At 43.5% G+C, this 15,764-nt stretch overlaps 1 protein-coding gene across 1 annotated transcript in view; it reads right to left on the bottom strand.

Annotated features, from left to right (window-relative positions):
• Positions 1 to 549: 549 nt before the first annotated feature.
• LOC135539358 (voltage-dependent calcium channel gamma-4 subunit-like) overlaps positions 550 to 15,764 on the bottom strand; it is a 30,323-nt gene continuing 15,108 nt past the window's right edge. The window contains exons 2-4 of the mRNA XM_064965187.1: positions 3,063 to 3,146; positions 2,133 to 2,273; positions 550 to 1,942 (exon numbers count right to left, since the gene is read on the bottom strand). Coding sequence (XP_064821259.1) covers positions 1,401 to 1,942; positions 2,133 to 2,273; positions 3,063 to 3,146 — 767 coding nt within the window. The 3' untranslated portion in view covers positions 550 to 1,400. The remainder of the gene's footprint in view (positions 1,943 to 2,132; positions 2,274 to 3,062; positions 3,147 to 15,764) is intronic.

Raw genomic sequence — 15,764 nt, 5'->3', positions numbered from 1 at the left:
AAGGGTGTCCCCATATCAGAACCCTTTGAATAACCCTTTTTAGTTTCAGGTAGAACCTTTTAGGGTTTAATGTATACTGAACAAAAATATAAAACGCAACAATTTCAACGATTTCACTGAGTTACAGTTCATATAAGGAAATCAGCTAATTGAAATAAATTCACTAGACCCTAATCTATGGATTTTACATGACTGGGGCACAGGCATGGATTGTCCTGGGAGGGAATAGGCCCAACCACTGGGGAGCCAATTACAATGAGTTTTTCTCCACAAAAGGGCTTTATTACAGACAGAAATACTCCTCAATTTCATCAGCTGTCCAGATGGCTGGTCTCACACGAATCTGCAGGTGAAGAAGCCGGATGTGGAGGTCAGGGCTGACATCGTTAGACGTGGTCTGCAGTTGTGAGGCCAGTTGGACATACTGCCAAATTCTCTAAAACGTTGGAGGCGGCTTATGGTAGAGAAATTAACATTCAATTATCTGGAAACAGCTCTGGGGGACATTCCTGCAGTCAGCATACCAATTGCACACTTCCTCAAAACTTGAGACATTTGTGGCATTGTGTTGTTTGACAAAACTGCACATTTTAGAGTGGCCTTTTATTGTGTCCAGCACATGGTGCACCTGTGTAATGATCATGCTGTTTAATCAGCTTCTTGATATGCCACATCTGTCAGGTGGATGGATTATCTTGGCAAAGGAGAAATGTTCACTAACAGGGATATAAACAAATTTGTGCACAACCTTTTAGAGAAATATGCTTTTTGTGCGCATGGAACATTTCTGGGATCTTTTATGTTCATATTTTTTATTCAATATAGAACCCTTTCCAAAAGAGTTCTACCCGGAACCAAAAAAGGATTCTACCCAGAACCAAAAAAGGGTTCTGCTACAGCCAAAACAACTATTTTTTAACCCTTTTTCTAAGTGTAATCAGAATATTTAAAGTGCGTTGAAAGTGTATAGCACCAGTTACAATGGCAAAACCCCTCAAGTGAGTTTTATCACTTGACAACATCAAAACAACAAGATATGACTACCATTTGTTGAGGGGTATGCAAAACACTATCATGTATCACAAAAGCATTGCTACTAAAGGTCTGGGTTTCTGTAGTCTTTTTGTAAATGGACTTATATTAGCTTTACCAAAGGTTTTCATAATAAACCTTACGTAAGGCTCCATTTCTCCTCCACATCCAAACGAATACAGACGGCAATTTGTTATACCAAAGAAAAGAGCACACTCCATCATATGAACTATGACGTTTCAACATGGAAGATGGTCTGGGTATTGTAGCTGCAGCAATGATCCTGGGTCTTGTGCTGTCCAGCTGTTTCCTTTACAGTTTTGTGAAGTCTCCTGTATCCTTCCAAGTTCAGAGATGCGTTCCAACTCTCACACGGGAGTTGTTCTCCTGCTCACACCCTCCTTCAGATCTTTCTGGAAGCAGTTGTGGACCTGCAGGAAGCTTGAGTCACGCTCTGGACTACAGTACCCAGCTATCCCACTTTTCATAGTGTCCCTGCTGAGGGCGTACATGGAGATCCCACCCATGGGCATCCCAAAGCTTGCTCCACTTCCTACGCCTGCTCCCCCTCCTCCTCCCATCTTCACCCCGACGGGTGAGGTCTCTCGGGACGGGTCGGTGGAGCGGGAACTGGAGCGTCGCCGCCGGTAACGGTAACTAGGGATACGGGAGTAGGGCGAGGTGGTTTTGATGAACTCACGCCTCGCCCGGCACCGCGTCTCCTTGTTCTTCTCGATGTAGATGTTGACAGCGAGAACGCCGACGGACTCGGCCACGATGAAGGACAGAGCTCCGAAGTAGAAAGACCAGCCGTATCCATAGCTGCCCTTATTGTTCTCGTCCTTCTTGTCGCTGGGATCACCGGCATTACTGGAGATGTAGACGATGATGCCGATGATGTTGCTTAGACCTGAGGAGATGCATAAAGAGGTATAAATGAGAGGTGCTTGGAGGGCCTTGCCCAAACAGTAGCCTAGTGTTTTCAAATGTACATGCAGTATATGTAAAATTAGTGGGTAATGTCTACTCCAAGGCAATGCTAAATATGCAGGGAATCGCCATCATTGCAATATTATTAATAGCTGTGTGACGTCACCTACCTGCAGCCACAAACAGGATGCCGGCGCTGAGCAGGATGTTGTTCCTACTGCTGTAGATCCTCCCAGCCCCGACACACAGTCCTCCCAGCAACAACAAGATGTTGCTCAGGATGGGGAAGAGGCTGGAGGCCCGCACTATACCTGTATAGTACACAGCAGTTAGGATGGTTAGCATGTTTGCAATGTTAGCATGACTACAACATCAGTATGTTTAGGATGTTTCAGCATTAGCACGTTTAGCTTCGTCACTAACTCACTATCTCTGTACATTTTCTGCTGTTATTGCATTATGGATGTACAGAGAAGTGTGCTAGTACTTTTAACATGGTTGTTAACACACCATTTTGGCTGCTATTGCATTACATGCATGTAGTCAAATGTAAAGGACAATACATTTTTGGCATCATCACTAACACACAGTTGAAACTATGACAAGCCATTTTTTCTTCGTTCTTTGCATTATTTTAGAAATATATTTTTATAAGGTTGTTGCCAATACACAGCAGGCCAAGTGCTAGCAGCGGTTAGCACACCCTAAATTTCTATTTATTTTTGATACTTACGTACAGTATATTTAAAACCAAATACTTTCAGACTTACTCAAGTAGTATTTTAACTGGGTGACTTTTACTTTAGTCATTTTCTAGTTACGTAAATGTACTTTTACTCAAGTATGGAAATTGGGTACTTTTTTCCACCACTGATGGCTCTATATAAACCCAGCACTTATGCCATCGGTCTCTCTCTCCATAGCTCCAATTACTGTCATGACATCATGCTGTTATGGACCAGGGCCAAGGGACTATTGACAGATAAAGCACACCTTGTCCACTGACTACCATTGAGTATCTACGGGCATTGTGTGCTTTTACACACGATGATAAAGGATGAAAAGACATCTGGATGTGGTGGTGGGAGACAAGCACTTACGTAAGATGTATTCCGAGCTGTCTGTGTCATAGTTGTTATCTTCTGGGAAGTGATTGATCCGAAGACAGCTTCCTTTGTTGATCCCTGTGGAGTCCAAAGAACCACAGAAAGTCTTGTTAGAAAAGAGTGCACACTTCACAGAGAAGGGTCGAGACGTTGATTCCAGTTCATGCAGGTTAGTGGACATTTGAAACATGGCTAATGATTTTTATACAGTACCAGTCAAAAGCTTGGACACACCTACTCATTAAAATGTTTTTTTCTTTATTTTTACTATAATAGTGAAGACATTAAAACAATGAAATTACCCATATGGAATCATGTAGTAACCAAAAAAGTGCAAAACAAATCCAAATATATTTGAGATTCTTCAACGTAGCCACACTTTGCATTCTCTCAACCAGCTTCATGAGGTAGTCACCTGGAATGCATTGCGTTTAACAGGTGTGCCTTGTTAAAAATAATTGATTTCCTTTTTAATGTGTTTGAGCCAATCAGTTGTGTTGTGACAAGGTAGGGGTGGTCTACAGAAGATGGCCCTATTTGGTAAAAGACCAAGTCCATATTATGGCAATAACAGCTCAAATAAGCAAAGAGAAATGACAGTCCATCATTACTTTAAGACATGAAGGTCAGTCAATGCAGAACATTTCAAGAACTTTAAAAGTTTCTTCAAGTGCAGTTGCAAAGAAAATCAAACGCTATGATGAAACTGGCTCATGAGGACCGCCACAGGAAATTAAGACCAAATGTTACCTCTGATGCAGAGTTACCAGCCCCAGAAATTGCAGCCCAAATAAATGCTTCAGAGTTCAAGTAACTGACATCTCAACATCAACTGTTCATAGGAGACTGCGTGAATCAGGCCTTCATGGTCAAATTGCTGCCTAGAAACCCCTACTAAAGGACACCAATAAGGAGGAGAGACTTGCTTGGGCCAAGATACCCGAGCAATGGACATTAGACAGGTGGAAATCTGTCATTTGGTATGATGAGTCCAAATTTGAGATTTTTGGTTCCAACCGCCCGTGTCTTTGTGAGACGTAGCATAGATGAACAGATGATTTCCGCATGTGTGGTTCCCACCGTGAAGCATGGAGGAAGAGGTGTGATGGTGCTTTGCTGGTGACACTGTCAGAGATTAATTCAGAATTCAAGGCACACTTAACCAGCATCGTTACCACAGCGATACTCCATCCCATCTGGTTTGCGCTTAATGGGACTATCATTTGTTTTTCAACAGAACAATTACCCAAAACACACCTCCAGGCTGTGTAAAGGGCTATTTGACCAAGAAGGAGAGAGATAAGTGCTGCATCAGATGAGCTGGGCTCCACAATCACCTGCCCTCAACCAAATTGAGATGGTTTGGGATGCAGAGTGAAGGAAAAGCAGCCAACAAGTGCTCTGTGTATGTGGGAACTGCTTCAAGACTGTTGGAAAAGCATTCCAGGTGAAGCTGGTTGAGAGAATGTCAAGAGTGTGCAGTGCTGTCATCAAGGCAAAGGGTGGCTACTTTAAAGAGTATAAAATATATTTTGATTTGTTTAACACTTTTTTTGGTTACAACATGATTACATGTGTTGTTTCATGTCTTCACTATTATTCTACAATGTAGAAAATAGTAAAAATTAAGATAAACCCTTGAATGAGTTGGTGTCTCCAAACATTTGACTGTGTGTGTGTGTATGTTAAACAATCTGCATCAATGCTCAGTTGGAGTTAAAAGTCACATGTACAGAGTTGCAGGTGCGATTGCAGGGCACAGTGAAAATCTTAGGCTTCGAGCTCCAACACGCAGAGGAGCAACAGGAGAAAGAATGTCCATAGGGGGAGAAGCAGGTAAGGTAAGTGAGAATTGAGACAACACTAAGCAACAACACTATACAAATCCAATGGTTGTACATGAACAATGTCTGCTCATTAAAAACATATACATTGCTCAAAAAATAAAGGGAACACTTAAACAACACAATGTAACTCCAAGTCAATCACACTTCTGTGAAATCAAACTGTCCACTTAGGAAGCAACACTGATTGACAATAAATTCCACATGCTGTTGTACAAATGGAATAGACAACAGGTGGAAATTATAGGCAATTAGCAAGACACCCCCAATAAAGGAGTGGTTCTGCAGGTGGTGACCACAGACCACTTCAGTTCCTATGCTTCCTGGCTGATGTTTTGGTCACTTATGAATGTTGGCTGTGCTTTCACTCTAGTAGTAGCATGAGACGGAGTCTACAACCCACACAAGTGGCTCAGGTAGTGCAGCTCATCCAGGATGGGACATCAATGCGAGCTGTGGCAGTGTCCAGAGCATGGAGGTGCTACCAGGAGACAGGCCAGTACATCAGGAGACGTGGAGGAGGCCGTAAGAGGGTAACAACCCAGCAGCAGGACCGCTACCTCCGCCTTTGTGCAAGTAGGAGCAGGAGGAGCACTGCCAGAGCCCTGCAAAATGACCTCCAGCAGGCCACAAATGTGCATGTGTCTGCTCAAACGGTCAGAAACAGACTCCATGAGGGTGGTATGAGGGCCCGATGTCCACAGGTGGGGGTTGTGCTTACAGTCCAACACCGTGCAGGACGTTTAACATTTGCCAGAGAACACCAAGATTGGCAAATTCACCACTGGCGCCCTGTGCTCTTCACAGATGAAAGCAGGTTCACACTGAGCACATGTGACAGAGTCTGGAGACGACGTGGAGAACGTTCTGCCGCCTGCAACATCCTCCAGCATGACTGGTTTGGCGGTGGGTCAGTCATGGTGTGGGGTGGCATTTCTTTGGGGGGCCGCACAGCCCTCCATGTGCTCGCCAGAGGTAGCCTGACTGCCATTAGGTACCGAGATGAGATCCTCAGACCTCTTGTGAGACCATATGCTGGTGTGGTTGGCCCTGGGTACTCCTAATGCAATACAATGCTAGACCTCATGTGGCTGGACTGTGTCTGGTCTGGGAGGAGATCCCTCAGGAGACCATCCGCCACCTCATCAGGAGCATGCCCAGGTGTTGTAGGGAGGTCATACAGGCACGTGGAGGCCACACACACTACTGAGCCTAATTTTGACTTGTTTTAAGGACATTACATCAAAGTTGGATCACCCTGTAGTGTGGTTTTCCACTTCAATTTTGAGTGTGACTCCAAATCCAGACCTCCATTGGTTGATAAATTTGATTTCCATTGATAATTTGTGTGTGATTTTGTTGTCAGCACATTCAACTATGTAAAGAAAAAAGCATTTAATAAGAATATATCATTCATTCAGATCTAGGATGTGTTATTTTAGTGTTCCCTTTATTTTTTTGAGCAGTGTATTATATCTCATGCCATGTCACAGTGGAAGTAAAGTTAAAATGGCTCCCAATACTCAATGCACTTCTGTGTTGAGCTGTAAAGTCTTAGAGATTGCAGTTATTGGGGTTTCTTAATTGTCATAGTTAAAAATAACAATACAAATGTATTGCCAAAGAAGACATGCCTATTATAATGCAGACTATTTTGTTACCCCACTGATTTTCATACAAAACAAACAATTTACCCTGTGAATCATTTATATAAAATGATTGTCAAATCTGCAAGGGACATTTTCTATCACTGCCAGGAAATTATGTATTTTAGTGGTTAGGGTGTGCCACCGTTACAGTCCATTTTTAATATACACCTCCCACCACTAGGGACAGCAGCGGCCAGACCAGGTGATTTTTAAGTGCCAACAGGGTTAAGAAAGAGTAATTGCTTACAGGCAGGGGTTGGAACCAAAACATTTTTCCCAATCATTTCGTTCTGAACAGAACCATATTTTTTTCCCCTTTCCGTTCCACTGTTGGGGGTAGAAGCTGTAAAATAACGTTCTTAACTGGTTCCCATGCTTTAAAAAGAACGGTTCTGTTCCCAGAAGTGTATAGATCACTTTCGTTCTCGGTTCTGATTCTGTTACTACAAATGTTTTATTTTCTGTTCTGTTCCCTGAACTGGTTCCAACTCTTGCTTACAAGTTGAAGTCAGAAGTTGACATACATTTAGGTTGTGGAGTCATTAAAACTAGTTTTTCAACCACTCCACAAATGTCTTGTTAACAAACTATAGATTTGGCAAGTCGGTTAGGACATCTACTTTGTGCACGACAAGCCATTTTTTCCAACAATTGTTTACAGACAGATTATTTCACTGTATCACAACTCCATTGGGTCAGAAGTTTAAATACAATAAGTTGACTGTGCCTTTTGTTGGGGAATAATCAGAATTAGTTGGTAACATAGGTAAGAAGTTTTATATTCATCATATGTTTATAAGTTACTTCTCATCAGAATGTTTATTTTTGTATAATACTGTGGCGGGGTTGCAGTATCTATTCTCTGTCAAGACTAAGTTACTTGGGCTGGAGAGAGGGGAGAGGTCAATCGTGTATCTCTTGGCTCCACAATGTCTGTGTGCCAGTCAATGTGTCTCGTGATCTTGTCAAGATAGGATGGATTTGATATATGCCTGTTGATGTGAGGATTTGTTTAGGTTCTGAGTTTGAGAAAAGAACATAGTTTAGGAGACAAAGCTGAACGATAAATTATGCCAATGCTGTCTGGCTATGTGTGTCTTTGCTATAAAGGATCTCAGTTGCAATGTGTAAGGGACTCTCAGAGAATTAATTTATAGACACTGAATTGATCTGAGAGTCACAGTGTTTTGATGGAGCTCATATAATTAAAGATGGACTTTGTGATAACTCTGACTTGTGTGTGGTTTGCTCTCATGATTTGGTAAATACAGGAAATTTCCACGACACTTTAAACAGCTTGGAAAATTACGGACAATTATCTCATGGCTTTAGAAGCTTCTGATAACCTAATTGACATAATTTGAGTCAATTGGAGGTGTACCTGTGGATGTATTTCAAGGCCTACCTTCAAACTCAGTTCCTCTTTGCTTGACATCATGGGAAAATCTAAAGAAATCAGCCATCAGAAAAAAAATTGTAGACCTCCACAAGTCTGGTTCATCCTTGGGAGCAGTTTCCAAACACCTGACGGTGCCACGTTCACCTGTACAAACAATAGTACGCAAGTATAAACACGATGGGACCACGCAGCCATCATACCGCTCAGGAAGGAGACGCGTTCCGTCTCCTAGAGATGAACGTACTTTGGGGTGAAAAGTGCAAATCAATCCCAGAACAACAGCAAAGGACCTTGTGAAGATGCTGGAGGGAACAGGTACAAAAGTATCTATATCCACAGTAAAACGAGTCCTATATCGACATAACCTGAAAGGCCGCTCAACAAGGAAGAAGCCACTGCTCCAAAACCGCCATAAAAAAGCCAGACTACGATTTGAAACTGCACATGGGGACAAAGATCGTACTTCTTGGAGAAATTTCCTCTTGTCTGATGATACAAAAATAGAACTGTTTGGCCATAATGACCATCGTTATGATTGGAGGAAAAAGGGGAATGCTTGGAAGCCAAAGAACACCATCCCAACCGTGAAGCATGGGGAAGGCAGCATCATGTTGTGGGGGTGCTTTGCTGCAGGAGGGACTGGTGCACTTCACAAAATAGATGGCATCATGAGGACAGAAAATGATGTGGATATATTGAAGCAACATCTCAAGACATCAGTCAGGAAGTTCAAGCTTGGTCGCAAATGGGTCTTCCAAATGGACAATAACCCCAAGCATACGTCCAAAGTTGTGTCAAAATGGCTTACGGACAACAAAGTCAAGGTATTGGAGTGGCCATCCACAAAGCCCTGACCTCAATCTCATAAAACATTTGTGGGCAGAACTGAAAAAGAATGTGCGTGCAAGGAGGCCTTCAAACCTGACTCAGTTACACCAGCTCTGTTTTTTTATTTCACCTTTATTTAACCAGGTAGGCTAGTTGAGAACAAGTTCTCATTTACAACTGCGATCTGGCCAAGATAAAGAAAAGCAGTGCGACACAAAACAACTGAGTTACACATGGAATAAACAAGCGTACAGTCAATAACAATAGAAAAAAAGAGTCTATATACAGTGTGTGCAAATGGCGTAAGGAGGTAAGGCAATAAAGACCATAGTAGCGAAGTAATTACAATTTAGCAAATTAACACAAGTGATAGATGAGCAGATGATGATGTGCAAATAGAAATACTGATGTGCAAGAGAGCAGAAAAGTAAATAAAAACAATATTGGGATGAGGTAGGAAGATTGGGTGGGCTATTTACAGATGGGCTATGTACAGCTGCAGTGATCGGTTAGCTGCTCAGATAGCTGATGTTTAAAGCTAGTGAGAGAAATACAAAGCTCCAGCTTCAGCGATTTTTGTAATTCATTCCAGTCACTGGCAGCAGAGAACTGGAAGGAAAGGTGGCCAAATTAGATGTTGGCTTTGGGGATGACCAGTGAAATAGACCTGTTGGAGCGTGTGCAACGGGTGGGTGTTGTTATCGTGACCAGTGAGCTGAGATAAGGCGGAGCTTTACCTAGCATAGACTTATAGATGACCTGGAGCCAGTGGCGATGAATATGTAGCGAGGGCCAGCCGACTAGAGCATACAGGTCGCAGTGGTGGGTGGTATAAGGGGCTTTGGTAACAAAACGGATGGCACTGTGATAGACTGCATCCAGTTTGCTGAGTAGAGTATTGGAAGCTATTTTGTAGATGACATCACCAAAGTCGAGGATCGGTAGGGTAGTCAGTTTTACGAGGGTAAGTTTGGCAGCGTGAGTGGAGGCTTGTTGCGAAATAGAAAGCAGATTCTAGATTTGATTTTGGATTGGAGATGTTTAATATGAGTCTGGAAGGAGAGTTTACAGTCTAGCCAGACACCTAGGTATTTGTAGTTGTCCACATATTCTAGGTCTGAACCGTCCAGAGTAGTGATGCTAGTCAGGGGGGCGGGTGCGGGCATCGAACAGTTGAAAAGCATGCATTTGGTTTTACTAGCGTTTAAGAGCAGTTAGAGGCCAGGGAAGGAGTGTTGAATGGCATTGAAGCTCGTTTGGAGGTTAGTTAACACAGTGTCCAGAGAAGGGCCAGATGTATACAGAATGGTGTCGTCTGTGTAGTGGTGGTCAGGGAATCACCCGCAGCAAGAGCGACATGGTTGATATATACAGAGAAAAGAGTCGGCTCCTCTGTAGGGAGGAATGGGACAAAATTCACCCAACTTATTGTGGGAAGCTTGTGGAAGGCTACCCGAAACGTTTGACCCAAGTTAAACAATTTAAAAGCAATGTTTCCAAATACTAATTGAGTATGTAAACTTCTGACCCACTGGGAATGTGATGAAAGCTGAAATAAAGAATTCTCTACTATTATTCTGACATTTCACATTCTGACAATAAAGTGGTGATCCTAACTGCCCTAAAACAGGGAATATTTACTAGGATTACATGTCAGGAATTGTGAAAAACTGAGTTTAAATGTATTTGGCTAAGGTGTATGTGAACTTCCGACTTCAACTGGAGGTGCAAGTGATTGACAGGCAATGGTGGAGTGAGAGGTAAAATTGAGTAGCCTCCCATCCCGGAAGGGTTTTCCTGTGTTTGTTTGGACACTTTTAATTTGATATGCCCGTTTGTTTATTTTTTTAGATTGCCGTTTAGGTCACTATCGGTGAACATTGAAAAACTGCTTGGGCTGGCAGATCAAGCTTAACCTGAACGCTGGCGAGTACACAGTCTGCCATAAAGACACATGCATTGCTTAACTGACTTTCATGTGAAATGCACACATTTTTATCAGATTATGAATGACTGAGGTAAACCTAGGTCCCCTAGACGTAGCAAGCTTAGTTTCACCTCCATATTTGAAACCAACCGAGGACAGGAAAGTCAGTCTGCACACCCACAACACAAAAGAGTTCTGATATTCTTCAGCCCCAAGGCACCTTCCATTGAAAGAGTTTGACTCTTGGTTAAGAAAATGTTCTCTGCACTTTTAAGGGAATAAAACATGGCGGTGACATTAATATTGAAACGTTTCTCACTTTTCCACTGAAATTGCTGCCTCAACCAGAGGTTGGGAAGTCAAGTGTGCGAATGAACAGAGACTTACTTCACGCTTGGACTTAATTCACTCTAAAACAGATAATCATTTATGAGACAAGATAGTAATGTAAACATGCCTTTTAAGTGGTTTATTTGTCTGTGTGTGGTGATTCTATTTTTCTATGACTGGTATCTCTAAGGCAGATTTGTATTCTTCCCCTCTAATCAGGAACTGATTCAGGACACCAGGTGAGTGGAATCTATGGGCAATCAGTGCATTTAATAGCTAACCGGACTATGGCATTGACCCTTTTTTACACTGCCTCTATGCAAACTCACTGGACTCTACCCACACTGACACACACAACACACTCTCCACATACACTGCTGCTACTTTGTTTATTATCTATCCTGATTGCCTCGTCACGTTTACCCCAACCTACATATTCCCTCAACTACCACTACCTAATTTGCTCCCAAGTGGCGCAGCGGTCTAAGGCAGTGCATCTCAGTGATAGAGGCGTCACTACAGACCCTGGTTCGCTTACAGGCTGTATCACAAGTGATTGGGAGTCCCATAGGGCGACGCACAGTTGGCTCCGCATCCTCCGGGTTAGGGTTTGGCCGGGGTAGGCAGTCATTGTAAATAATGATTTGTTCTTAACTGACTTGACTAGTTAAATAAAGGCTCACTAAATAAAATAAAAATAGGACTCCTTGTATACAGCATAATTATTATTATTTATAGTGTTACTATTTTTATTTGAAAATGTTCTTACTTTTTAACTCTGCATTGTTGGGAAAGGGCTCGTAAGCATTTTGCGGTACGGAGCAACTACCACCAAACAGTCTCCACTGTCACAATGGAAATCAATGAGAAAGCTAAGACCAGGACACCCAACTTAGAAGGTACTGAGAGACCCCTAAAACGCCTCCAAAATGGACCCCCTGGTCTGGGCACAACCCCCACATTGTGGACCACTGCCCCAGACACCCCCTGGGCCCAAAAGCAGCCAACACTCCAATTTAAAACTCACATAAAACAGCTGGAGTGCACCGCTCTCTAAAACATTGTATAGCCCATGGGAGAACAGTGACAGTCTATTTTTCCAACAGCACTGGAAAAATAGAAAAAACACCTCACAGGAACAAAACTCTGGGCTGGTTACAACCCCAACATAGGAGACTTCTACCTCCTATAGCCCCAGAACTCTAACCCACAATCACGAGGAACCAAGGCCAACAGAACACAACAAGAGCCCACCGCTCTCTATTGCTACAATGGAAGTCTATGGGACAATCGGTAACATAGACGGCTGAATTCACAGACATTCTAAGAACTTCAAAATACTTCCAAAATGGACCCCCTGGTCTGGGCACCTATCTAACATGGTAAACCACTGCCCCAAACACCCCCTGGGCCTGTCTGTAGTCAGCTCTGATGTGAGTACCCCCAATAGCTGTCTGTAGTCAGCTCTGATGTGAATACCCCAAATAGCAGTCAGCTCTGATGTGAGTACCCCCAATAGCTGTCTGTAGTCAGCTCTGATGTGAATACCCCAAATAGCAGTCAGCTCTGATGTGAGTACCTCCAATAGCTGTCTGCAGTCATGGCATAGACCATTTCCATCTGGCTCATAGTGAATGTCAGCTCAGGTGTTAATTACATTGACAAGTCAAGTGTAATGCGTTTGTCGACAATCCCGGTCAAGCTGATCTCAAATAGCTGTTGTAATGACAGCCTGACTACTGAGCATGGAGAGAGAGAGAGAGAGACCAAGTTACCCAGACTGCACTGGTCTCTCTGGGCCTCCCAACGCCTCTGTATTTGTCTCGGTCTTTCTTACTGATAATATGGGATTGAAGAGATACACACTCCTTAATGCTTGTAGTGGGTCAGAAGCCATTAATTGCAATTGAAATGACTGGTTAGGGTGTTCAACTCAGAGATGCAGACTGGTGAGGGTCCAAAAATAAGACTTTTTTTTTTTGCATGCAAAACATCTGTGTGAAGCTGTTAACATCTCTGTTAGCCCCGTCTCGCAGGACAAAAATCTGTCCCTGATATTCACTCCTATACTCAATATAACACATTAAACTTCACACCATTTACTGTATAATACACTGAACAAAAAATATAAATGCAACGATTTTACTGAGTTACAGTTGATATGGTGGATCAGAAAACACAGCCAGTATCTGGTGTGACAACCATTTGCCTCGAGGTGATCAGGCTGTTAATTGTGGCCGGTGGAAGGTTGTCTCACTCCTCTTCAATGACCGTGCAAAGTTGCTGGATATTGGCGGAAACTGGAACACGCTGTCATGCACGTCGATCCAGAGTATCCCAAACATGCTCAATGGGTGACATCTCTGGTGAGAATGCAGGCCATGGAAGAACTAGGATACTTTCAGCTTCCAGGAATTGTGTATATATCCTTGCAACATGGGGTCGTGCATTATCATGCTGAAACATGAGGTGATGGCATGACAATGGACCTCAGGATCTTGTCACGGTATCTCTGTGCATTCAAATTGCCAACAATAAAATGCAATTGTGTTCATTGTCCATAGCTTATGCCTGCACATTCCATAACCCCACCACCACCTCGAGGCACTCTGTTCACAACGTTGACATAAGCAAACCACTCGCTCACACGACGCCATGTGTTCTGCCATCTGCCCGGTACAGTTGAAACCAAGATTAAATCTGTGAAGAGCCCACTTTTCCAGCGTGCCAGTGGTCATCGGAGGTAAGTATTTGCCCACTGAAGTCGTTTACAAAGTCGAACTGCAGTCAGGCCAAGACCCTGTTGAGGAACACGAGCACACAGATGAGCTTTTCTGAGATGGTTTCTGAAAGTTTATGCAGAAATTCTGGATGTGGAGGTCCTGGGGTGGCGTGGTTACACATGGTCTGCAGTCGTGAGGCCGGATGGACGTAACAACATTGGAGGCGGCTTATGGTAGAAAAATGAACATTCAATTATCTGGCAACAGCTCTGGTGGACATTCCTGCAGTCAGCATGTCAATTGCATGCTCCCTCAACTTGAGACATCACATTTTAGTGGCCTTGTATTGTCCCCAGCACAGGGTACACCTGTGTAATGATCATGCTGTTTAATCAGCTTCTTCATATGCCACACCTGCCGGGTGAATGGATTATCTTGGCAAAGGACAAACGCTCACTTACATAACTGTTAACAAATGTGTGCACAAATTGAGTGAAATAAGCTTTTTGTGCGCATGGAACATTTCTGGGATCTTTTTATTTCAGCTCATGAAACAAACACCGTTACATTTAGATTTTTGTTCAGTATAGAATAGGCTATGCCTACTGCAAAAAATAGCTGATTTGCTCATATCCATAGGCAGGAGGAATGAAGTAAGGTCCGGAATATACAGTTGGAAGTCGGAGGTTTACATACACCTTATCCATATACATTTAAACTCAGTTTTCCACAATTCCTGACATTTAATCCTAGTACAAATTCCCTGTCTTAGAAGTAGTTAGGATAACCACTTTACTTTAAGAATGTGAAATGTCAGAATAATAGTAGAGAGAATTCTTTATTTCAGCTTTTATTTCTTTCATCACATTCCCAGTGGGTCAGAAGTTTACATACACTCAATTAGTAATTGGTAGCATTGCCTTTAAATTGTTTAACTTGGGTGAAAATTTTAACTTCGGGTAGCATACCACAAGCTTCCCACAATAAGTTGGGTGAATTTTGGCCCATTCCGCCTGACAGAGCTGGTGTAACAGAGTCAGGTTTGTAGGCCTCCTTGCTCGCACACACTTTTTCAGGTTCTGACCACAAATTTTCTATAGGATGAGGTCAGGGCTTTGTGATGGCAACTTCAATACCTTGAGTTTGTTGTCCTTAAGCCATTTTGCCACAACTTTGGAAGTAAGCTTGTGGTCATTGTCCATTTGGAAGACCCACCCCCAGGAGACGTGGAGGAGGCCATAGGAGGGCAACAACCCAGCAGCAGGACCACTACCTCCGCCTTTGTGCAAGTAGGAGCAGGAGGAGCACTGCCAGAGCCCTGAAAAATGACCTCCAGCAGGCCACAAATGTGTATGAGTCTGCTCAAACGGTCAGAAACCGACTCCATGAGGATAGTATAAGGGCCCGATGTCTACAGGTGGGGGTTGTGCTTACAGCCCAACACCGTGCAGGACGTTTGGCATTTGCCAGAGAACACCAAGATGTGCAAATTTGCCACTGGCGACCTGTGCTCTTCACAGATGAAAGCAGGTTCACACTGAGCACGTGACAGACGTGACAGAGTCTGGAGACGCCGTGGAGAACGTTCTGCTGCCTGCAACATCCTCCAACATGACCGGTTTGGCGGTGGGTCAGTCATGGTGTGGGGTGGCATTTTTCTTTGGGGGGCCGCACAGCCCTCCATGTGCTCGCCAGAGGTAGCCTGACTGCCATTAGGTACCGAGATGAGATCCTCAGACCCCTAGTGAGACCATATGCTGGTGCGGTTGGCCCTGGGTTCCTCCTAATGCAAGAAAATGCTAGACCTCATGTGGCTGGAGTGTGTCAGCAGTTCCTGCAAGAGGAAAGCATTGATGCTATGGACTGGCTCGCCCATTCCCCAGACCTGAATCCAATTGAGCACATCTGGGACATCATGTCTCGCTCCATCCACCAATGCCACGTTGCACCACAGACTGTCCAGGAGTTGGCGGATGCTTTAGTCCAAGTCTGGGAG

Source organism: Oncorhynchus masou, chromosome 5 (genome assembly GCF_036934945.1).
Source record: "Oncorhynchus masou masou isolate Uvic2021 chromosome 5, UVic_Omas_1.1, whole genome shotgun sequence".
Taxonomy (NCBI): Eukaryota; Metazoa; Chordata; class Actinopteri; order Salmoniformes; family Salmonidae; genus Oncorhynchus; species Oncorhynchus masou.
Note: the sequence above shows the minus strand (reverse complement) of the source record. Positions and strands in the feature narration are given on the sequence as shown.